This window comes from Grus americana, chromosome 6 (assembly GCF_028858705.1).
Source record: "Grus americana isolate bGruAme1 chromosome 6, bGruAme1.mat, whole genome shotgun sequence".
Lineage (NCBI taxonomy): Eukaryota > Metazoa > Chordata > Aves > Gruiformes > Gruidae > Grus > Grus americana.
The window spans coordinates 38,233,384-38,259,622 of NC_072857.1; the positions used below are offsets into that span (position 1 = coordinate 38,233,384).

Consider the following 26,239-nt stretch of genomic DNA (forward strand, 5'->3'; position numbering starts at 1 on the left):
ACTGGATGCTGCTCCCCCACTAACCTGTTTTCCAGAAGCCAGGTTGCTTTAGAAGTTTTAGTCTGGGGCTGAATCTTCTGGTCCTTTTCCAGGTTGTAAAAAATACAGATGTTTTTGAATCTTTAAAGAGTCAACAAGTACACCAACACGTGTGTCCTGTCCCATCCCCCCCAGGGCAGACTGAGAGAAAAGTGAAAAAGATCCCTCTGTTGTTCTGCTTTTACTAACAGTCCTTATCTCCATTCAGATCAGGACCTGCAGGACTGAGGGAGGTTACTTGGCATGTCAGAAGATTTCAGAAGGCAGAGGCTAATAACGTAACCAAGGGAGAAGGACAGAATCTGCTGCTGAAAGGGACAAACAGGGAGTTCCATGATGAAGGCACTGTCCTGTACGGAGCATAAGCTAAGCCAAACTGCTGATCCTCTCTTTTCTGGTTCTTTAAAATGCGTATTACAAAAACTGGCAGTTTCTCACAGAACCAGATTTTTTTTTTTCTTACAAAGATAGATGTAGTCATTTACTTCTTTACTAAGAACTGAATGGGAAGTCCACCCTACGAATAGGGTTGTGTCAACTTTTCTGGTTCCACTGCGCACTCAACCGGGCCCTCCTATGCATTTCAAGTTTTAGATTCAGTTTGGTTTTGAATGCAAGATAACAACATCTCTCAAACTTTGTTTAGCATGTTTGCTTGCAGTTATGTCAGATGATGATTATTGTCTTGCTTTTAGAACTCAATATACACATGATTGTATGGCAGCATATGGAGGAGGATGGATGAATTTTATCTAGAAATATTAAAACCGTATTTACAATAGGATACTGTTGCAAGCTGCCATAATACACTAAAGGATTTGTAATGCTTCATAAACTGTACTTTTGCTTATTAATAAATACTAATTTAGTGTGTTTCCTCAACACATTTTCTACATCCATTGTTGACTTCAATGGTACTCTACCATGTACATGACAATGCTCCGATAACAGTTTGGCAAATTCGTAAAGTAAAGCACACCAATACTCCGGAGAGATGGCACATCTCTGGAAAAGCTCATCTAAAGGATTTGGGATCTTTTAATTTATGATATAATGCTTTGTATGCATTTGTAATTGCTTCGATAATATATACAAACTTCTAGCATTTAGTGCTAAATGCCACTAATTTGTGAATGAAAGCACAGGAAAATACACAGAGAGAAAACAAAGTTCTCTATCTCAGCTGAAAGCTAAGCACAGTTGTCTATAGCCTAAAGGGTTACACTTTTCACCCAGCGTGTACTAAGCAAGTAATGACTAGTCCTGAAAACTGCCAGACCCCTGCTGAATTTCTTTTACATTGCTCTGGGGCCAGGAGTGAATGAGAATAAAGCCCTGGGTGCTTCTCTGCTGGATCAGAACAAACACGCTAGCTGATTTTTAGCACACATATTTCCATAACTGCCATAATTCAGAAAGTCTAACTCATTTTTCTTCAGGCTGCAGTATTGCAGAACTTGTGCTGCAAGTAACTTGTCCTTAACTTTTGAAAATGGACACACATTAACACATCAGCTTTGAGGATGTTCCTCAACAGTCACAGGGGAACAATAATTGCATTTTTCCTGTTTCCTTCACCTATTTCAATTGTGCATGACAAAGGAAAGATTATTATTTTCCCATCTCTCTAGTCCAAAGCCAACACAGAACTTTCAGTGAGCATTGGATCAGGTGTACCACATGTGCCAAGCATCTACTTGTGCAAAGCCCCAGCCACAAACAATGGATTTAGTAAAACCTGTTAGCAGTTAAGTCAGGCCATCACTGCATTTCATCGTCAGCAAAAGAATAGCATTTAGAATGTGTTTTTGAAGGACAACAACTACCACTATCAAACGATATCTGAATAACGAGCAAGTTTCAGGTCCAGCCAGGGAAAGATTAGTTTTTGCCAGTTCATTATTGATCCACTTGCCTACACTATCAAAGCATCTGCAATTTTCCGTACCATAAGATCCCTCCTTCCAGTCCTATCTGGCAGCTTTTAAAAGTAGCCTACCCAACTTTGTAGGTATTTGTCTCTTCAATCACTTGGGTACCTCTGAAAATCCACCTGTCTCTGCATGTTCTAGTTCTAGGCTTCTTTAGGCCTAGGTTTGCTTCCCCTGAAAACATTAGCAAAACTTATCTCTGCAACCCAGTGTGATAAGCTACACAATTTTTGAGATCAGTGTTGGGTTCTGAAGCTGCTAACACCATTATAAATAATGAACTACAAACAAGACAAATTTGTCTAAAGCCCTGTATGTGCAGATTGTCTATTTTTTTTTTAAGGAAAAAGTTAGTCTGTTCCTCGTTTCATCTGAAGCACACGTAGCAGCATGCATTTGAGGTAGAGTATTTTGGAAACCACTTTCCTTACATCTCCATTAAGAAGCATGCCCAGTAAAAAAGCTGAATTTAAATCAAGTCTGGCAGTAATAGAGAACACCTTTCACAGAGAAGCTAAATTGTATTCTTGACTTTCAAATAAAAAGCACACAGAGCAGTAATAAAAGCCATGCTCAAATGTAATGATAAATACTTCTAAAAATTCCCTATCACCTCTAAAAGTTAATTTTAGAAAAGCAAAAAGATAAAAATCACAGACATTAGCATATTAATGGTTCTCAATCTGTATTTACAAATCTCATAAATCTGTTAATGGGTAATAATAAGTAGATAAGTGATGTTAATGTAATGTGAAAATATTAAATGCTAAAATTTGCAGTCTAAATCTGGGAGTATGTACGCAATACATTAAAAGGGACAAAATTGTGAATTTCATGGATTAAAGCATTAAGTATTTGCAGTGTGACTGCCAGGAACAAGAAAAACGAGAAGTCTCACACATACAAAGCAATCAGTGTCTTTAGGTCCAGAACAGCCTCCAGCACATTCCCGGTGGCAGCAGTCGCTGACGTAGGGCCCATAGCACCGTCCATCACACTGCTCTGCACACACTGTCTTCGTTACTAGGAAGAGGCAGGAAAAATTATCACGTCAGAATCAGAACTAAGGAGAGAGCTCTTCAACTGCACACTGAGAAAAACAACAAACCAAACAGCATACTGAAAAAACCCTCAAGTTTTAAGGTCTCTTTAGTAACATATATGCTGCTCGAAGCCTGAGGAGGAAGACTTTTTAAAGTGTTTGCTCTTATCCTTGGAAATTCAGGTCAAGTAGTATTTTCAAATTATTAGTTTCTCTAAACAGCTAATGGAAGGATATGAAAAAGAAACCCCACCCTACAAAACAACAGGAGACCCCACCAGTTCCATGTGAGTTCTCCCCCACGAAGAACAGCAACACTGAGTAAATGAGAGAAACTGAGTTATGCCAGCTATCTGAGAGCCAAATGTTGTTCTTCATGGCAACCAACCTGACAAATAGGCAATGAGATAAGAGAACAGAATACAACCTGCAGATTGGAACACATTTAAAACACCACTTACCTTTTCTAAGTAACACAATCCAGCCCTCATTCACAGGGAAACAACTATATTCTACCAACTGGAAATCACAGTGATTTAAATGGTACCACACTACTGTGCCTCAAGGCTTAGTCTTGTGCAAAGAATGGTCAAGAAGTGGAGCATCTTCCTCCCCTCACTATAGAGGCTATAGCCTCTATCTTTATTTTATGTAAAAAGAAATTAATGTTATCCACAGGACTATACCAACCACCGCCTACAGAATGCCAGGAAGCTATGCTGTCAGCTATCTTTTGATAAAAGCAGGGATGTTACACTGTAATTAACCTTTACCATTTATTTTGTTAAAAGCATTTAATTACTTCTCTATGGAAAACACTTTTTCAAGATGCCAGAGAACGCAAAATTCCACGCAACGTTCTGCTCAATTCTACTATTTAATGTATCGGTAACTCCTTTATAAGTACGTTCCAATCCAAATTCTCTCCAGTACTTGCCAGAAATACTTAAGGTAATGCCAAAGCTTCTTGATATACACAATATTTATTTAGGAAATAAAAATCTAAATAACCAAAAAGAAGTCATCATTTATAATCTACGGAATAAAGTGATGCACTTTTAGAGTAATTCCATCTTGCTGATACCAGAGGCAAACTCCCAGACAGAAAACACTTTAGTGTCTTATGCAATCTGATTTAAGAAGTAAGAGAAATTTCTGAAAATGCACTTGCTTGTCAACACTGTTAGAGAAACAGATTAAAAGGATTTGTTTATTTAAGTAACAGTATAGATAAACATTATGACAGAGATATGAAACAGTGGCATATGTTGAGCAAAACACACATTGCAGTATGCCAGCACCACACCATTAGCTGATAGGGACAGAATCTCAACTCATGAAAATGAATGAAGACCTCATTTAGTCGGTGACTGCATATTGTTGTCTGCCAGCTCAGAAATTGCGACATAGCGCCTTGAATTGCACTGGACCTGGCACTATCTGTTTTGACCTCAAGGGAGGTCAGACCCAGATTTATCCTGACTTGATGGAAGACCCAATTTACCAGAGGCTCCCCCTCTGCTATCAGTGCAGAGGTACCGAAGCAGAGGACATTCGTTTCCTTCCATCCCACGACTCAAATCCTTTGTGGTTACCTGTGTCACTCCTCAGACAAGGAGTTGGCCCCCAAGCCATCCAAATACTCTGTCTCCCTTTTACACAGCAACCCTTCATGACCATGCACACCTCATTTTTTAAAATGACCTCTCCTCTGCCACCACTTTCTGCCCCTCGGGCTAGCATTACCACTGCCAGTGGCAGAGCAGGTCCCAAGGCCATACGTTGAACCACTCCTTGTGGCAGCAGCACGGGGGGCACTAAAATGGTGGCCCCTTGCCAGTGAGCATGCTCAGTGTGCCCCGCCCAATGCACAGGCTCAGTGCCCCCTTCTAGAAGGTTCTGCAGGCACTGGGCATGGTGTCCAGGTTCCCCTCACCAGCACCACCCCACCTATCACACCTTAAAAAATTACAGTGTACCAACAGCATATTTCTTGGGGTTTTTTTGTGAGGGATTTTTTTGGTTTTGTTTTTTTTATTTTTAATTGCACTAGGGGCAGAGAGCTTAGGAGCCGATTTTCAGGTGGATACAGTCAACACATTACAACAGGAAAAGAGGACATGATACCACACCACAGCCGCTCACCAACAGGATGCTGTTAAAACCCATTCCTCACTGTTGCTCCACAGCAATTTCACATTTTGCTTAAACGTGGGAAGTTTTGGTGTAAAGCACCTCTGTGGAGACAATTAGTACAAGCCACCTAATTAACTCAATTATAATTTATGTACCTCAGTGCCAGGTGCTAGTGGGAGTGGGTCAAGATGTCCACCATCACTATATAACCATTGCTTCCCTATGGAGGGTGTTTCCTGGCAGACTTTTAAAAGGGCAAAGAGGCCAAAGCCCAGCAGCAAGTCCCATTCCCAAGAGGTACTGGCCTCCTCCACCACTGACTCCCAAAAACCAAGCCCTGAGGAGGTGAATCCCCTGCCTCGAGGGGAGGAGGGACCTGTCTCTCCCGTGCCTGGTGTCCATGCCCACAAACTGCACTGCCCACCCCGGGCATATTTAGAAAAGGCACAGTCGTCTTGTCGACTTGCGAGCTATTACTTTTAGCGAGCCAAGATCTGTATTTGCAGGATTATACACTTTCAAGCTGAGCTGCAGATAATAGCACTTCCCTAGGCTGCATAGCTTAAATAGCAGTGGGGAACGAGCTCCAACAACAGCAATGGATTTAAGCAATTCACTGACATCTTTTCAGCAGTTTTCACACTATTAGGGTAAGACAAAATCATCTAAATTATTAACCCTCCTCTAGAGCCCCATAGTAAGGCTTGTGCAATGTATAAAGCCACACATATGGTCATTTTTTAAAAAAAATCCGTAACTTTTAAAGAGACTACAACAATTTATTCCAGAGTATGTTTCCTTTTTAAAAAAAGCAAGAGCACCTCTGCACCAGGGCTGACCTGAAGGGGTACGGCCCCCTTTTCAGCACAATACTTAAACAGAATACCTTCAAAAAGCATACTCTGCTTATGATTAGGCACCAGATTAATGAGGGCCCCTACCATGCTGTTCAGGATAGGGAACATTTTGAGTTTTCCTGAAGACTAATAAGTTATAAAGTGGTTTACAAAATTTACAATTACAGCAAAGGTTTGTCACTGTTCTTCCCCAATTGTTTATTTTGCTGGGAAAGCAAATGATGCCAACAGAAATGCCAACATTTCATTCTAGGAAAAGGCCACAACGTACTATATTTGTCTTCTGGTTCATTGCATGCTGTATTTGCATTGTAACTGCTATTGAGGGTCCAGCTCTGAGGAGGACCTGTCAGATATCTTCAGTGGCACCACACACCAAGACAGAAAAGAACTTAGTGGGCTGTGAATGTTTTTAAGGACTTGTATTCAAGACAGTTTGCAATGAAGGGTTTTTCCCAAAGCAAAGCAAACACAAGGCAATATTATGTATTGGTCGAAGTCCCCAAAAAATCTGATTGTTCAGATTCCAATAACTCAACAGTTCAGCTTCCTGCAATCATTATCATGGGGTAACCCTATAGAAGAGGTACATAGCCACATTGTTTTAAAAAGATAGCAAGCTTTTTCCCCAAAAAACTTTCCTCCAAATGCAACCAATTGATTTTATATCTGTGACTCAAGACCTATCCAAAAGAGTGAAGTGTAAAGGTAAATATTACCCAAAATGGCAAATTTTATGTTCAAGCTGATGAATGTTGGAGGGTGGCTCCTAGATGGGATACATGGCTCAAGATGGTGCTGAGAAGAAGGCGGGGACAGATGGTAGGGAACTGGGCAGCAGCTACAAACAGGCAGCGTCAACCCAGAGCAACCCTGCTGCAGAGGGAAGAGTGGAGCAATACTGACCTCCTCCTACTGCTACCTAGTGTGGAGACTGCTCACAGAGGATCTGGCGGACAGGAGTGATCAGGAGCTCTCACATCACATCCTTCTTGCAGCCCAGACACACATGTGACATCCAGAAGTTCTGGGCTGGGACCCCAGAGGAATTTTAGGTGCCAGATACTCATTTCTTCACCCAACATAGCTGTGAGGAGAGCCTTCACTAATCACAGCTGAGGCCCCGAGTTTCAAACCAGACTTCTGAGGGTCAGCACAACTACCCACCCTGATGCCTACTGACCCTTTGTTGGATCCCAAGAAATCTGAGGGTTTAGCTGCACAGAACTGTCACAGCTGGGGCTGGGAGAGCAAAGGAGAGTGGCAAACACCACAGTCTTGAAAGAACGTGCCGTGTGTTGGGATGGGTGTCAGGGGGAGTGCAGAACACTGACTGTCAATCTCTGCTAGTATTTCACTGTGATAAAGCAATAAGCTATGCTGGGGATGGGGTGGAATGGGCACTTCATACATCGGTGCAATTAATCACTCTCTCTTATTGTTTCCCTTAATCTTTAATTATGTCAGGCCACTATAAATCTATGAACGAAAAATTGGGAAGTAACTGAAGTCAATGAAAAAGTCTTATGAACATGCAAAGTTAGGAGAGGAATACAAGGATTTTAATTAAAGATGGTAGCTCCAAGCAAAAATGCTGGGTTACTCTGATTGATCTAAGCTGCTGGTTCGGCTCCTTCTGTCTCCCCTACCAGGCTCCCGCTTGCCTTTCGCTGGCCTAATTGGGTACTTACTGCATCGGCACCTTCTTTTCCTCAGCAGCATCAGCTGCACAAAGACTGTATAAATACAGTTACGCTCAGGCCAAACTCCTGTACACGTGCACAGTCATGGAGCATTTTACATGTGCTGAATGTTTATGTTTTGAGTTTGATTTAAAGGCTATTTGCCTTTTTTGCATTGCCTTAGTTGGGCCTATATTTTAATTTAGATTTTTCTCTTTTGTTTTAGTTACATTCTTCTTGGAATGCATAATCTGTCATTTTAGTAATGTATTCAATTTGTAAAAGTTTCAATTTCTTTTCATATGAAAAGTAAAAAAAACCCCCCAAAACCCCAAACTCTTAACAGACATCCACAGCAAAAAAAAAAAACACCTAACCATAAATTTTCAAATTTGATTAGTAAGTTCCAAAAGCATTTGTTCTTGTGGTTTTTTTAAATGTGGTTTACATACTAGTTACTCTTTGAAAATAGATTATTTTTTAAAGTATTTCCACATTAGCCTTTCCTGACATTGAAACAAAGAATACCGTCTAGCTTTTAAATGTTCAATATTAATATTCACTAATAATTTAATTATGAAACAAAAATGGATGAACAGCATAATTTTATATCTTTTCTACCTCCTAACAGAACACCTTATTTTAAATTTCCTATTAATTGTCTTCTTAAATACGTAAATTTTCTTGTCACATTTAGAGAGACATTAGGACAGAGGTAGATACAGGTTGTGTTTCAGCTAGAGTTAGAAGTAGAGACAGACATTGCTGGAAGCTAGGCAGATGATAGTCATGCAAAAAAACAAAAGGATTTGGATTTTTTTCCATATGTAATTTGAAATGAAAGACATGGATTAAGATCTTTCATTTTTTATCCTTTTTCAGGAAAATAATTTAAATCTTATCTTGGGAGGGGGGCTCATTAGAATTTTTTCCTTCAGTGACTCAATAAAAAAAAAAAAGAAATTATTAAAAGGCAGACTTACCTTTGAGTTGTTTCTAGGAACAAAATAGTTTGACACTGGGATGGAGCACTGCTGAAGTATTTTCCAACACGCGTTTGAAAGACGTGCATCCCCAAGGTGACTAGGTTAAGGTCTACGCTATGTTTGTGATATTATTCATCCTATCTCCAGCTGGTATCTAAGAATAACATTTATGAGCTTGAAAGCCGAGCATGTTTAAAGTCAGAAATGAAGGCAGCAAAAGCATAGCACCACTTGCATTTTTATGTTTCGAGTCCATGCTCATATTCTTATTCTTTGCTTCGAAGAGTTTGCAGAAAAACACATTTTGAGAAAGTGCAATGAAGAAATGCCCATTGCCAGCCTAATATTCAGTCTTTTCCTTAAATCCTGCTGTTTACCCAAGCTGCAGTGAGGTCAGGGAAGCAAAGAGGAAGTATACAACATAAAATTAACTCCTGTCCTTGACAATCAGAGGCTGCAGGGTGTGCTTGAAGGTAAAAGGCTGTAGAGTAGCTATTTCAATTTAGAAATGTGTGATCTGTGTATCTCCCTGGAACTTAGATGGCATATGTTTTTCCATAGTTTATTATTTTAAATCCACTGTTGTGCCTTTGCCTGTCCCCACTGTTTGGATTTGAGAGGGCAGTCACTGTGAAGAGAGAGATAGCTGTCACTCCTGGAGCAAACCTACCGTGCAGCTCTACTAAGCTTCTGACTTCACAACACTGCGGATAAGTTTTTCTCTCTCTGGTATTACTACATTAATCCACCAAATCAGTTTACTTATCTGAGAGCAGTGCTTTGGAGAGGTTGAGACCATGGGAGCTGATCCTGCCACCTAGACTTCTGCAGCCACGCAGAGTCCACTTGGACTTTCCGACTTTACCTAAGGCTGGAGCTTCTGCTTGCTGGTGCAAAGGTCTGAGCCAGGATCATACCATCCTAATATAAGTGCCAAGGTTTTACAATATTCTTGAATAAGCTAACCACATAATGCCTGAGTAAGTCTACTCAAGGTCGGATGAATTACCCAGGTTCTTACAAAGTTACCAGTTTTAATAGACAAACAGGCCTCTCATTAGAACAGAAAAAGAACCAGCATTAATTAATTCTAACCTAACCGTGATATAAAATAATTTGGTCAGCTTGTGTTTAAGTCCCTTTTCACGGTCTACTTCAGCACATAACCTTGATGTAAGGAAGCTTTCTGAGCACTGACTTCTTCGGGGCTTTCATAAAGACTGCCAGCAAAGGAAGAGGATTGTACTAGCTTGATTCAGATAAAGAAGAATCTGCTTAGCATCACTGTACCTGGTTCATTATGCAGTTTCTCCTACCACCTGTCCTAAAGCCTTTTTAATCACACCCACAGATAAAGCTCAATATGGAACAGTAGTATAAGAACATGTTAACTTTAGCAGAGCTGTAACTCTGTCATCAGCTTTGCCAGCAACATCAGCTGATGCTCCTGAACGAAAAGCAGCGCCCGGCAGGGTGGCAGAGCCTCTGCAGGCACGCAGCTCCATCGCCTGTGCCCCTCGCTTTGCCATGGACAGGAGGTCAGCTTGGATTTCCTGCTCATGCTTACTTGTAAAATGTTCATGTCAAGCTGTCTGCCACTTCTAATTTCCTCTTATCTCTTGCTCTGAGTAGTCAAAAAATAAAAAAAGTCATAGTTGCACTGTTCCTAATATTTCCAACAAAAAAGGGAGATGACATTGGGCTATCAACAATTCAGAGAGTTAGTTGGTGTGCTTGCTTGATAACAGTTAATTTGTCACAATCCCTTCCTCCTATCTACAACTCAGCCAAGGAAGCAAGCGCAAGCTAGAGCACTGCTCTCTTGGGCAGATATCAGCAACCATTTCATTTCCTAGGAAGAGTGACTCCAGTAAACACAACCAATTTCCACTCTCCTAAATTTCAAAGAGCAGAAGTGTAAAGGATAGCTCTATTCCCGTAAGGAAGAAAAAAAGAAAAAAGCTTGTAGGAAAAGACAGCTCTCAATTTTCTCCTCTTTTATATTTGCTAATATTGTGACTGCACTTCTAGCTCTTTAGTGCCTATCTGAAGGATGTGAAAGCACACAAGGAAGAAACTCTCTCAATATAGTTCTTTTTTATTCATTTTAATGCTCTCTAAATTCAAGAGGACAGACAGACATTGTGAACAATCCTTCACTTACTACTTCCTTCACAAAACCCCCATTATTCTGACTTTCAGTACAACTCAAATACATTCTGAGTTATTATAAAGAGAACAATTCTGCAAGATAACTAATATTCCCAGGCTCCCACTGAAATTAACAGAGTATTTTGGCATTAGGAACTTTGCAGCATCAGGCTGTCACTAAAGAGCTCCAAATTTGCCTTGTAGTTTTTTCTATTCCTAGAGTATTCATTTCAGTGTATTCCAAAATAACCATTAATATTCTTAGGAGCCACACTCCATGTTGCCACCAAGAAGCGAAAAGAAAATTCAAGTTAGCTTAAGCATTTTTAGAAAACACATGGGAGGAAAGAAAAACATAAATTCACAAGGGTGGGAAAAAACCCAAATCATCTGTTCGTAAAAACATATGGAAAAAACCTTGACATATTTTAGAATTATACTAAACCCAGAATTTATAGTATTCCTTCACAATTAAAAAAAAGTAGGATCCTTGTTACATCATTTTTCAGTTCTTTGTTTCTCAGAGTACTTACAGGTCTGGCAGTGATTCTCTGTGGGTCCCCAGCACCGGCCTGTGCAGGATTTGTGGCATCGACCACCTGCAGGGCAGACAGAAAGAGAGAGATTAGAAATGTGGCATCCTTTCATTTCATTTCTTCCACATCCAGCAACTGCTGAAGAGGAGGGTCCATCTTGTCTTTGGAGGAATTTTTATGCCTTACCAAGGTTGAAACAGTGCCTGTAAAAAAAGCCCAGATAAATAGCCAAAATTGGTGTCAAATATATATATGAAATATAGGTACTTATTTAAGTGCTTTATACCCTAAATACCTTTCTGCTATGTATAATGACTTGGACATTTTAAAACAAAGAAAGATGAACAAGTCTGGAGGACTGAGGAAAAATTTCATCACCCAGTGCTATTACTATTGTTCTCTATGCCCTGTGTAAGACCCACTCATTCCTCCACAGAAGGGATGGCTGTGCTAGAGAGGATCTCTCTCTCTTTCTCTCACGTTCAATGTCATCTGAACAATGGGGCGACACGCTTAGTGCCTTTGATTAAATCCAACCCCCACCCCCAAAAGCTTGCATAGTCTTCATGTCCAATATGAGGCTTTGATGCAACGTGGTCTAGTGGAGGGTGTCCCTGCCCGCAGCAGGGGGGTTGGAACTAGATGGGCTTTGAGGTCCCTTCCAACCCAAACTATTCTATGATTCTATGATATCATGGTAAAGGAAATGTGCCCTGGTACAACCACTTAACTCCAGCAACAGCTAAGCTCACGGGACTTTTTCATTTCTGACTGCTGATTCTCTAGTTGCCTGCGGTTGTGCTTCTGAAAGAACCTCTTCGGAACCTAGAGGTGATGCCCTACATCATCCTTCCACATGCTGACAGGTTTAGTCCCTCAAGAGAAAAGGAACTGTAGGTGCTTTCATTGTAAAATACAGAGGGAGGAGGAAGAGCTAGCAATGGTAGCTTTGATAAACTGTTATAAACTACCTAGTTATTAGCAACTGAAACCTGCTTAGACTGAAGAGGGAGTTGAGTTCATATCTTCCAGTTCATGGCTAAATGCTGACCACTGTGCAAGGAAATGGAAAGCAGGCAGAAGGACTGGCACGTTCTCCTCTGGCTGCATCTTACGTTACCTGAGAAAGCACTCGGACAGTCCCACGCCAGTTCTGACTGCGAGCAAATGGAGACCTCATTCCGCCAGAGCTTAGTCACACTCCTGCTCTTAGTGCTTCTCCCTCCTGAATTCTGGATGCTCCCGGAGCATGCACAGAGAGCCTGTCTTACTGCACCCCACTCCCCAGCTCCTAAAAACCCAGGTGTGGCGGTGCCTGAGGTGTAGGCAGCCAAGCCCTTTACACTGAGCCAGACCTGAAGGGATGAACTGAGAAACCCAACATAAGCACTGTTAAAGACTACGCACAATCCTTACTGCTGCTCGTTTGACCACAGGAACTAAACCTCGTCTTTGATTAAACTTTTATTCATCACTGAATACTGCTGAGAATCTATTAAGTGAATTTCTCCTTTGAACCTGATCCAGAAGCTTACCTTTCAATCCTGCGTTAACAGCAGCTGCTGTTAACGCTGCTCCATTACACTAAACCAAATATTTCCCACATGCCCTGATGGGAGATAGCGTTGGAGAAAGTGCAAAATGTGTCAGCTAAGGTTGGATCGCGCCAAAAGAAAACACTGCTCTTCTGCTAGCAATGTGTTTATACCTACGAGATGTTACGCAGTTGAGTGAACCCGCTGTGATAGTTGTGTAAAGTCGGACTTTCTGTCACTACTTCTTCAAAGCTAGCGTTCTTCCCTCAGCACTCGCACAGCATTCATGGTGCTATTGATGATGTTGTATGGTAATTACCACACTGTATGCCAACTACCTTGTTAAAACTACCAGTTCCTTGCTGCATTCATGTTCATTTAAAGCAATTATACTTGGGAAGCGTTGTTGCTGACATCACCAGCACATAATTTGCTGTCATGTTCTGCCATCTGTTTATTTAGATCACAAATGTACTATAACTACATAATGCAAACTCATTCTGGCTGACAGGGAGGGGACTCCATCTGGCATGAATAATGCAACTTTAATCAGTAATAACGATTATTATGATTATTAAGAGACTACTGGAACCCTGTGCAGAAAGCAAATACATCCATATTGATAAGAATGGAAGTTTAAAAAGAAGGTGAGGTTAACAGCAAATTAAGGGAAGAATTTTAACAGAGGAGACTCAGTAGAATTAAGTTTGTTTGTTGGCTTTGGTGCTCAACCAACTGAATAAAAATGATCCCCAGGAAGTGGGTTTTGTAAACTGGCTATCACTGACCAACAAAAGTGGGAAGGAAGGAAGGGTAGGGCCCCAGATGCTCATTCAGATAACCCTTCCACCACTTGCTTTGCTTGGTCCTCATCTGAGCAGGAGCATCCCTCCTGGGGGCAGTTAGGGAGGAACCACAACCCAAGGACAACACAGCCTCCTCTTGCAAGACTCTTTTATGCCCGATCCTTCCTTGCAGTCAAATCTCATGCCTGTCTAGCATAAGGGGTCTGGAGTTTAGGGAGAAAGCCAGAAGTCTTGCAGCTAGGTGCAGTATAAAGCACTGCACGGATCACTTGTAACCACATATTCCTGGGGCAGAGCAAGGCATCAGCTTGGCTGTTTCTTCCTCTTTCTGTCCCTGGATTCTACCCCCTTCCAAAACATACTGTATGCATTGGGCTTTCCACTGCAGTACGTGCAGTGAGATAACTCAGAAGAAACTTCAAGCACCCCTCCAAGTGATCTCTAAACTAGAGAGGCTGCCCGCGCTTCTGCAAAAGCTACATTTAAAATAAAAATCTTCATATTTGAAGCTCCTAGGTGCTGAGCTGACCCTCGGTACACAACCAGAAACGTATTCAGCCAACTCTACTCCTCCTGGAAATAAAAGTGATCCAGCATCTTCAAAAATAATTTTTAAAAAAATTTTAACTTGCACGCCTGCTTCATGGTACATGACTTTGGCAGTGTCAGATGATCATTTGCATTTAAATAGAGATATTTAACAATATAGCAAGAAAAGGCTGCCAGTTTTCTTTCTTCTCATTGGGAACTCAAAGTATCTGCTTCATTGTTTTCACTTTTCTCAGCTGCACAGACACAACAAGGAGCTGAGCTTGTAGGCAGCACACCTCTGAATTGCATTGTTGCATGTCCTTTTGAAGGTCAAATATACTGAGAATTAAAAAACAAACTCCCTCTAAATAGCGCATCTACATTGGTTTGTTTGTTTAAAAAGAATAATAACTTTCTTTGCTCTCAGTATGAACTGGTTCAGATTCTGCCCTTATCTAACTCAGTATTTCACCTGTTTTTCCCCACTGTAATAAGGACAGATTGCTACCCATTAAAGATCAGGTCTGTAAATCTAACACAAAAATAGTCCCATGGAAGTCAACGTAAGTGGCCAGGAGCATAAGGAGCATTCATGTGAGCTGAGGAACAGGTCTCACGATTAGATCTGTACGCCAGGCTTAAACAATAATAAATCTATTGGCCCCAAGACTGACGAGGTCCTTGAAATAATTATACTGCTTCTTACAGATCTTTCTGTATATATTTCTTAGGATTTTTAGATCGTAGTGAACCAATAGATTTGAGAAAAAATTATCAAACAATTCTGGGCATAAAATAAATTATTCCTGTTATGCCTTGTGTCTAAAATATTCCAAAACCCGCCAACATGCAGCAGTAAGGGCTAAAAGAAACAACTAATGAAGAAATGGGAAACCATGAACCCGCAGAAGTGTTCGTCCTTTTGTTTTGATGCAGCAGAGAGTAAAGAAGTAGAACTCCTTCCCAGGATTTCCTCCACTGGTCCTTGACATCAAAAGATGCTGAGTGTCCTGAAGTCCTGGTGGCAAGAAGCAGTGAGACACCCCAAACTTCCCAAGAGGAGAAAAAAGCCCATCTGTAACAACTCATCATATATGTTCTTATTACAATCAAACAGTGATTCAAGAATTAGCTACAATTTGGCCAAAAAAAAAAAAAAAATCTACTGGGCTCTACCTTGTAAGGGCTACCTTGCGCTTTCACTAAATTATTGCACATTAGTGAAGGCACATAAGAAAACGTTGTGGTTTTTTTTCTCTTTTCTAAATGAGATATGGTGAGGAAGAACCTAGAAAAGTCTTCTGCCTCATTACAGATGTGATGATTGAGTACATTTCTGCTCCTGAATAGCAGCATTGTTTTATATACACGATGACATTTTATTCATTAGATTGCAGAGGAGGAGGGAAGGAGTTAAAAGGAGGCTTGCATAATTTTTACAGGGTTTGTGATGGAATCTAAGTTTAGAAAGGGCAGATTCCCACTGGAACATGAGAATTAATTTTGCTTTGGCAAATTCCATGCAGAAAACCAATGGCTCGTCTCCTGGACTCGTCTTCCCTTAGCCAATACTACAACAGATCTTCATTAAGGACTCTGGTGCAGAGTATCATTGTTGTAACTTCCAGGATAGAGTTTTATTTCCAGGAGATACTTCTGCTCTCCCAGCTGGGGAAAGTCACCGGCAGAAAACATTTGCTCACTAGCTTGGGAAAGACCAAGGTTACTTCATCCTTGTGCTTTCCTGAGAATTGAGAAGGCTTTCCTTTGACTCCAGACTGACTTTATTATTTCAGGAACAGTAAAACCACAAAGGATTAAGTTACTGACAAGACAAGAAAAATGAAGTCCTCCTCTTAGCTCTAAGCTCAGTGTAGTACAGAGAAGAAACACTGCTTCTCCCCCATCATCTATGCCAGCTGCCTCAAGCAGACCTCTCTCAGTAGGAGAGGGAAAGCAGAAATAAGAGAAGAAATGGTCTCACTTTGCACAAAGCTTGCATTTACAGATGGTTTCTATCAGGTTAATAAACCATTAATAAATGTTAGCATATCTGCAACACACTGATACTGAAGTGTGAATAAACGCAGCCAAAATAAAGTGGCTTTGATGGTTACAAGCCATGGTTATAAGCAGCCTCTTTCCTTACCTAACAGTCTGAAATAATTGATTAACTATCAAAACACCTATAAATCATTTATTAGCTTCTGTAAGCTACTTATAAACTCATCCTTCACCTAATAATTCACTCCTGCAAAAACACTAGAGATGCCGTATAGATGTTTCTAGACGTAACTAGCTCTAAGGGCCACGAAGTTCCAGGTATACTCTGTGGTAGGAGTCCCAGTTTCTTCTTTCCATTGCTTAGACGGGACAGAAGGTTTAAATACCTTGCGCGTTGTTTTTCTAGGCAGCTAAAACTCCATAGTTTTATGTATGAAGAGATAACAAAATCAAAATATAATTCAAACACCGCAGCACAGTATTAACGAGAATTAGAGATACTATTGTTGTGATGGATTGTTCTGCCTTTATCAGGCTGTAATGCTTTCCGTGTCCTTGTCTGACTATTCCTATTGTCACATTCACTCATTCACACTTCTTTGTTAAGTAAAAATCATTTTGCATTTTCTACCAGCCCTGTGCTAGCCTTCAGATCTCTTCTATTGATTTGAAAGTTAATTACCTAACAGAGTCTCACACTTTTCAGGATTTCCTGTCTTTATGGCAGGAGAGACACATGTTGCAAGAGAAAGTAAAACTTTCTGTAAAAGAAGAAAGTGTCTTATAGAAATATATAGTGCCCATTTTCTCTTCCTCTCTGTAAAAGTGTTATGGGATACAGAAATCTAAGGGTCAATTCCTCTAGTGCTATCAAACTATGTTGCTTTCACTAATGTCAGATGACTTCACCTTAGGATTTATCACCAAATAGTTTTCCAACATGGGATTAGTCCCATTACATTCAGACTTTTCTTTAACAAGCTGTACCTGCACTGATATTGTTACTGTTAGTGTGGTAAATGGCAGCACTTCAGCTGACCTTTCTGTCTCGTATCTGTATTGTTGCTTCTACCCTGAAGTCTCCATGCCCAACAGAGGTACCTTGCACAAATGTTAACGGGATCCCTTTACAGCGAAAACTTGCGTAGTGTCCATCAATGATGAACTTACACTGTGGAAAAGCTCAGCACCTTTTGTGGACACTACCACCATCCGTAAGTCAAAGTTTTCTAGCACCCATCCCTCAACTGCCAGGTGCGTGCATCCGGCGTATGGGGACCTCTGGGGCTCAATAACGGTGAAAGCAAACTCCCTCTAATGATCGCTTCCAGTAGGGACTTCCAACGCTGCTATTCAATCCTCTATCTTCCCCTCATCTTCCTCAGTAGATAAGAAGAGAGATGCACACAAATGGAGAGGGGCTCAGGCAAAGGCAGCGGAAAAGAAACTGGCATGGGAAATAGGTCTGGGAAATGAAAACAATCCAAGAGATATGCCCTGAAAGACAGGCATGGAGAGAGATACGGGGACAGTGTGATGGAGAACGAGGAGAGAGGACAGAGATAAAACTGAACCAGCACCGAAGAAAACAAAAACTGAGTATCAAAGGGGGACACATTTGCTTGAGTAATGTGGGATGGCGACAACCCTCGCGTGTGCACAGGGACCAGAGATCCATTGAGAACTGCGAAATTGCAGAGTATCGCCAGATACGCTGGTGGCAGACAGTTTTGATTTTAAGAGAGATTGGCCACCAGAGGTAAAGGAATAAATGAAAAGTCAAGAAGAGCATGTCAGCAGCACCAAACAGGCTCATGCCGGTGGATTCATATCTATCGCTGACAGCTCTGAGCTGATAGGAAGCTCACTGTAACGTTACTTCAGCTGCTACAGAAAAATGTCTTCGGGCCACAGTAACGACTACAGAAAGGGAACTGAGGGGGGTAATGAAGACACTGGTTATTTTTCTCTGCCTGGAACAGACAGCACTGGTAAGGCTGTAGGATTCGATGCATTAATTGGGGGTTTAGTCATCCACACAAAATAAAAACCTTCACATATGACATAGTCTAAAACTTTACACTGATTAAGCAATTAGGAGCTATTAATTATCACTGCTTATAGCTGTTAGCGCAGAGCAATGTAAGTGAATTCCCCCCACTGTGGTGGTGAATTAGTTCCAATCAGCATCAAATGCCTCTCTGAAAACACACACACACACACACACAGAGGGATCCTGAGCAAATGGGGAGACACAGCTGGAAGGGTAAAAGGATAGGTCAAGTCATACCTGCTGCTTGGCAGGCTCATCAAGAACAACAAGCCCTCAGAAATCTTTCCTTGTAATCGTTATTGTTTAAAAAAATACATTCCCCTCCAGTAAGCTACAGATAACTGCCCATCCTCTCACACTTGCAGCAGGATCTCTGTTCCTGAACAGCAAAGCAGCTTGGTTCTTGTCTAACAGGGGTCTACACTGGGGTCAAAATGTAACATCCTCCCTCATATGGACCATCCTCAAAGCACACAGATGACAACCACCCCAGACCCCTTCAAAATACAGGTGTAGCTCTTATTTTCCCTTTCCTCTGTGCGGAAGGAACAGACAGCACTGGTAAGGCTGTATGACTCGATGGTGATGTGCCATCATCTGTAGATGTTCACACTCATCTAGGATGTGGGGTTATGCATCCCACTTTCTCCTTTGCTTACTATGATGAAGAGTCTCGTCTCCCAGGACAGCAACCCAGGAAACAGCCTACAGGCTGCCCTCTGGAAGGGGAGAGCACAGAGGAGGCAGCCATCCCTCTGAATGACAGCTCTCTCAATAACACGGGAAGCTCACTGGCCCTGAAGGGAGAGCTGGACACAGCATGCAATGGTTCTTGGGTTCTTGCCCCACAGCTCAGTGGTTATGATTTCTGGAGAATGGGTACATCTAAGTATCAGTCCATGCCCCTAGGACTATTTCTTTGTCTTACCTGAAGATTACTTAATACTCAGCATTTCAACAGAAGGAATAGAAAAGACCCCTACTCAGACCGACCTGGTGCAGTTTCCACTGGGAGGTGGGAGATAGGAGGTATAGATCTGAATGCCTTCAGATGCAAGGTAGGAAACCGAACCCTGCTCCTCCACATCCTGGGGAACTCCTAAGCTGCTAATGTATTTCATAACAGGGGAGAAAAATCCTTCTTATTGAGGACATTTGAGTGTGAACAGAAGACAGGTCTGTGAGGGGAAGGCAGTGCAGATTCCCAGCAGAGACCATAAAAAGCCAACATCGTCCATGCCTTAATATTAATTTCAGCATTTCCCCCTGGTTTGCTCCTGGCAGGTACTATTCTAATGGGCTCCCTCCCCTACACGGGGGGTGTCCGTAAGTGCATGAGTTTCAAATCTAACTAGCAGCCATTGCGATGCGTAACACTACAACACCCTCACTCTTCCTTGCCCTAGGATACTGCCCATTAGCTGTCAGCCCGGGTGCTTTTTATTCTGGCTCACAGCAACGGGTGCTTCTGTTTGTGGTGTGACAACACATGAAATTCAAAACCACAAACTACCCAAGCAGCAGCAACTCCTACTGAAAACATCAACCGGATGTGCACCCATATCAATGCCTGTAATAAATCTTAAGCCAGATATCTATCCTTAGGTGCACCAGCAGACATACTGCCTGATGTGTAATCTTGGCTGAGAACTGAAAGATGCCGATACGAGTTTCTCTTTTGGACACAATGTGTAACACTGGGTGAGAAACCTCTGCACTCTTACAGGAGATTTTCAAAGAAGTTTCTCGACAAACTCAAAGACACACTGAAAAGTAAGTGCCAAAGCTCGGGGTGTTCTTGTGCTTGTTTAATACCAACTCCTCCACCCCTCAAACAGATCAACTCAGTCAATACCGCATAAGTCAAAATAACGTCCTGTAATAATGTTCCTGTAATGCTGCCAAAGCAGTAATAAAGTTCGAACAAAGGGGCATACAGTTTTCATTTTTTAAACAAAGTAATAACCTCAAAGAAAGGAAATGAGAAGTCAAAATTGAAGTGGCTTTTAAAATTCATTTTACTTTTTTGGATGCCATGTAATATTCCTAGAGTCTGGCTGGGTGTAGTTAGGTGTGCTAATGTTTTAATCAACTTTTGACTCAATTAGATGGAAATACTAGAAAGGAACTCCCCATTCCCATGAAATCTGAAGTACAGTTTTAGACAAACTTTGGATAAATATCATAATATGCTTATTCAAGTGTAATTGCTTATTCAAAATGTATCTCTGGGTATCCAAAACAAAACTGATTATTACAAAACAACAGTTGGACAACAGAAGCCCTTTCTCTGTTGGAAAACAATGCTTAGGCATATACCCTGATATTTAGATTCAGTGTTTGCTATATACAAATACTCAATGAAAATAATCATACAAACAAATTTCAGACTGCAATTTCCTGGATAATCTTCAGCTATCAGAGATCTGCACAGAGGTGATGCTGTGGACATTCTGTGACTATCATGTAGGCGTAATACAATGAATTTGGTATGAAGTTGTTTTTATATGTGGCAATTTGGATAAAACCACTTGAAAACCCTGGACTAAGTACCTTACTCTGCAAATTTTCCCAACATTTCCCCTATGCCAGAACACTTCACTGATGATGGCTTTTATGAGTTTGTGAAAGTAAATTACAAGTTCCTACAAGAGGACCAGAAAGAAGATTTTGAGATGTGAAAACTCATCTGAATACTAACCCAAGGAGATACGAATGTGGAGATCCTACGCACAGGGACAGAAATTACAAGGGATTACAGGAGCATAAAATACACTCTTCTTTTTTGCTTTGCTACTTCCTACACCTTGTCCATTGCTTAGCAGACAGAAATTTCCCTTCTAGTCACTCAGCTTCATTTGAAGCCACAGCACTGTCCTCATTCCTTCAGGAGGTGTGCAGGGATCAGAGAGACGCCCCCCAAAACAGCCCTGGGTTTGAGCAGACCAGTGGCCAGAGCTCTTTAGCCAGGCTGTCCACAAAAGCAGGACAGGAACTTTAGTAACAGTTCTGAGAATTTCTGCCAAAACAGGTATGCGTAACAAAATCCTTAAGAAAATGCAGATATGACAGGAATAATGGCTTGGAGTGGGTTTGTGTTTTATGCAAGCAACAGAATAGTCTGTTGGGAGAAGCCCATCATGATGCTGGCTGGCTAGTCCCAACATTGCACCCATCCACTGCCACCGAATGATACACTTACCCTCATGCCCTGTGCAGCAGCACCAACCAAGCCCACTCTGAGCTGGCGCCTAGGACGTGCATCTTCCATATCTGACAACTTCCAAAGGGTGGGAGGCACACAGCAGCTTCAAGAACCAGTAGATGCAATTAAGCAGCTTATTTTATAGTCTTTTCTTCCTCTTTCCCTAAGCAGCTCTTCAAAGGCAACTAGCTAGAGCAGCTGGAGCTTGCTGTGAAACACCAGTTCCACCCACCCACCCACCCACTCACTACAAATCTGGCAATTACCATTCAATCAGACTATTTTAAATATTCGGAGTATTTGGGGTTTATTTCCTACTTTTAAGAAACACTGGTGTTTGTGATAAAAGCAAGCTGCTTATAATGGAAAGGGATGCTTTTATTTAAACTGAAAGTTTCTCCCTCATGCAATATACTGCTTAAACGCCAATCTGCTTATAAACAGGTGGTATACAGTAATACATTATACACACACAGGTTGCCATTAGAAGATAAGCATTTACCAACAGTTGCCACACACTACTATGTGGAGCACTACTTAAATTCCATAGCCGCAGAACTAGTACCACTTTGTAATACTTTTATATATCAGCATGGTAAACTGTTCCACTTGGTGGGCGACTTTCACTCTGGAACTGCTATAGGAAGGGAGGGACATACTCAGTAATACAGGCCAACGCTTTGCAGGGAGGGGGTTGGTTTTGGGGTTGGTTTTGGGGTTGGGGGGGTTTTTGTTGCTGTTGTTGGCTTTTGTTTGTTTGGTTTTTTAAATATCTTTTTCACTGCAAAGAGATGCTCAAGTCAGAGGTTCTTCACAAACTGTTAATGCTGGCTTCCTCAGTGCCCTCCTTTCTGTGTCCACAACTCCTAACGATGGAGTCTTTACTGGCTTTGTAGCAGTTCCCTTGCTAGATCCCTGGATTAGGCTCTGGCAGCCTAAGGAGTTCTGTCCCTCATGGCATTATTTATTCGTATTAGCTAGGTATACTTGTGTTTGTTACTTTTTATTCAGTGAACTCAACTGTTAGAGGCGTCGTATTTCCACTAAATGCCACGTCTGCCTGCCTTTCAAATCTGTTTCAAGGGCATTTGCCAATTGACAAATCCCTTCTGAAAATGCTGGCTGAAGGTATTTATTAGGAAACTAAACTGATTCCCTTTATTCAAAATACACTGTTCTGGGTTGAAGAAAAACATTACAGGCAACTTCAAGCAGTTCAGCTTGCCATGCTAATGCAAAACAAGTTCATTATATCACTAGATTTCATGTATTCCTCCAACTTCAGTTACATATGCTTGGCAAAAAACATTCTTTAAAATCAATTTTTTCTGTTACTATATTTATCTCTCAAATCCACGTAAATAAATAAATTCTGTCCTGACTAGAGATTTCTTAACTTTAGGAAAAGCAAGCTCCATGTATGCTGGACAAAAGGCAGATAGATTTTCTGCCTATCTATATTCAGCTCTGATAAAAAATTTCTTTCCAACTGAGATATCCATGACACTGCAACTGCTGCTAAAACACAATGCTGCTAGCCCTTGGAGTGTGTTCCACACAGAAGGAGCTTTCACAAAATGGTTTGTTATTTGTGGCTTTTTTATCAAAAAGAACAGCTTCTCCTCCTGGCTTTGCCACGGTGACACCGGCGGCAGGAAACATATTCTGTATGGAGACCACCTGTCTGCGGAGGCCCTGTTTGCTAGTCTCCAAACATACATTTAAAATGTTAATTGAACTTCAAGTAATAACCTCAATGAAAGGTTGTAATTTAACAAACTCTGCAATAACAAATGTCTTCAGTGTATACTTTCTGGAATGCTATTTTCTCCATAGGTAGTTTCCAATTTAGATGTACACCAGAAATGATACACTAGCTATTCTGAAAGTTGGCTTTAAGCGTACATAAATACACTGCTGTTACTCAGGCCTTCTGTAAAGCAAAATCCTTGTGCTTTGAAAAAGCGCAAAATATCTTGCAGGAGTAACTGGACAAGATGTGGTTCTCTCACCTGTGTCTTGGTACAATTTACACATATTCATTATTTACACGTAATTGTCTCCTTTTACAGGAGCATCCACTGCTCTAAAGAAAAGCTTTCCTTGTATCTACACTGTGTTCAGCTCTCCTGAATCTTTACTACCCGATGACATTTTGACACCCGAGGGAAAGGACTCCATCCTCCCTCCCACTCTGATCCGAGACTCCCCATTTCGCCAGCGTGGCTCACTGATGGTAGCAGGACTGGTCCTGCGCAAGAATCTGTTTTGGATGGACCAGTAGAAACACTGGTGTGCATATGTGTAGCATTTTATACAATTTAGACACAGCGTAACTGAGAACTGGTGGAAGGTTGGGACTTTTGGGAGAGATTGCAAGGATCTGAGGAACGCCTATTTTTCATAACTATCACAGTTACTTCAGAATTAAATATCCAGTGGTTTGACCCAAGTATAAATTTTCAGATAAGTCACTATGTGTAAAAATGATCCTTTTCTAATATTGCAACTACTGGTACAAAAAATGAGTTACTGTGCTCTGTGAAGAATTACAAGGCCACTACTGAACATTAAATCAATGGGCTGGCTACCCGTCAGACCTCATTCTGTAGCTGCAACAAATGGCCGTACACAAATCCACCTACGTCCCTTGCCAGTAACTCCAAACACGGATTGTTAACACCCAAAGGAGAACAAAGCTTATCACTTATACAAAATCCCATGCAAGTATCAACACATGCTTTTTGTGAAACACACTACAAGAACGTACTGTGTATGCTGAAAGGGATGTACATGTATCTACATTTTCTCCTATACCAATTTTAAAAAAAAAGTAAGGAGCTTTTCACCTTAAACTAGTCTGATATAAAGAGACATTTCTACTAAACTAAGTTTCTATCAATTTTTTCCCATTTCTGCAATATTTTAAAGAAGTATCTTTTTAGAAACCCATTACTCCTTTTGCTAGCATGTGGAAGTAGAATATAGCCCAGCAAACTCCGAGTTATCAGGGCTGATGGGATAGCAGCTTAACCTAAATAAAGCAACTCACAAAGACAGTGTAACAGAGAAAATGAAGAAAAAAAGGAAAAGACTATGGAGCCAGCACTGACTCATGTCAACCAAATACATACCATACAGAGATAAGTATGTCAGACTGAGCTATAATGCTGCCAAACATGTCTGCACCCAGGTAAGGTCAATCACAGCCTGGATTGTCCTCACCAGGACAACAGAGAGCTGACTTCATAAGCAACTATGCAGCTGGCTAGTCCATTTTCTGTTCCTTTAATTAAAATGCAAAGCACTGGCTAAATGGTAAACATTTAGATTTGTCTCCATGTTTCAATATTAATAAAACACATGAAAAATGCATTAAGAGCCAGCTAATTGGGGGCTCTCCAAAAGTAGCTATAAATGAGCAATTATAATACAATTGGGGTGTGGTTCCCAGAGATTGTCACAGGACTGATGCTTTTTACTATTCCAGCCAAAGGTTTAGAAATTATTAAAAAATCCCAGGCAATAAAACATCCAGATGACAGGAAGACTGAAATCCCAGCAAATTACAGTGAAGAGCAGCCAGTATTAGAGAGTGAGCCAGGCTGGGGTGTAAGCTGTTGTCCCTCCCACCAAATGTCTTTTATACAGCCAAACATAAGATTGCATATTTTGGAATAAGGCATGTGGGCTACATTTTCTGGAAAACAGGGAGTCTCTAAAACACACAGGTATCAGAAGTGCCTAAATACCAGGTTCCTCATGTGAAGCTGAAACACAAAGGATGCAGTTTTTACTTTTACAGTATTTTGGTTAAATCAGTAATAAAACTGATACGGTTTCTGCCTTCTAAAAGCACATTGAAAAATACTGACATTTTACACTGATGACCAGCTAAAATTATTCTGGGGCTGGAAAGAACATCCTCACTGTGAGAGACGTGAGACCCTCTATCTGTTTAGCTTATGAAAAAAAGATCAAGAGGTGAGGTGATTACATGGTACACACCATTTCTGCAGGGAAAAAATGCTGGCTACAAGAGAGCTCTTTGAGCTAGCTGGAGAAGGCGTAAGGTGCAACAACATCTGCAATTTAAAACTGTGTTCAAATTAGAAATAAAGGCAGGTAGGATCACTTCTCTTAATACTAGGGAAGTAACCAGCTTCTGGAGGGATCGTTGCACTTCTGCAAAGCTTCAGACCAGCGCCAGGAGAGTGTACAGAGGACCGGAGCCCTGCACTCACCCATCCAGTGGCTTCGGGAGCTCCAGACCTGCCGGGGCCAGGGCTGCTTCTGAAATTCAAAGCCAGGTTGGAAGTTATGCCGTGGTTAGGAAAGTTACTGAGCTCAACGCCAGGCAAGCGGATGATACTTCAGGGCCTCCGCATACAGGAAATCAGAGCTAATGATGTTTCAAGGCTTTTTTGTCCTTGAAGAAATCTATGAATCAATAGGTAAAAAAGAGGGAAAACATTTTAAAGCAATGTTTCCCTTGAATACATCATGGGATTTATTGAATCACAGGTACACAGCTAAAGACCAAGGGTTTTCTTCCTATGCATCACGTAACAATGTAGAAGTACTTCTGCACAGCTCAGAAACTGGGTGTTTTTACATTACCAGGTGCAATTAGATGCAAAGCAATGACAGTACTATGTTATGAATAGCAAGTAACAGAAGTTGTTCTGCTTGAAAAAATATATTGCCAAAAATTCCACCTTTTTTCACAGCTAACAGGGGCTCAG

General features: G+C 41.2%; 1 protein-coding gene across 6 annotated transcripts in view; it reads right to left on the reverse strand.

Moving 5' to 3' along the window:
• The window catches only part of ERBB4 (erb-b2 receptor tyrosine kinase 4), a 629,144-nt gene that overhangs the window by 174,100 nt on the left and 428,805 nt on the right, over positions 1-26,239 (reverse strand). For all 6 annotated transcript variants that reach the window (XM_054830343.1, XM_054830340.1, XM_054830339.1 and 3 more), the window contains exons 5-6: positions 11,358-11,423; positions 2,875-2,993 (exon numbers count right to left, since the gene is read on the reverse strand). In XM_054830343.1, coding sequence (XP_054686318.1) covers positions 2,875-2,993; positions 11,358-11,423 — 185 coding nt within the window. The remainder of the gene's footprint in view (positions 1-2,874; positions 2,994-11,357; positions 11,424-26,239) is intronic.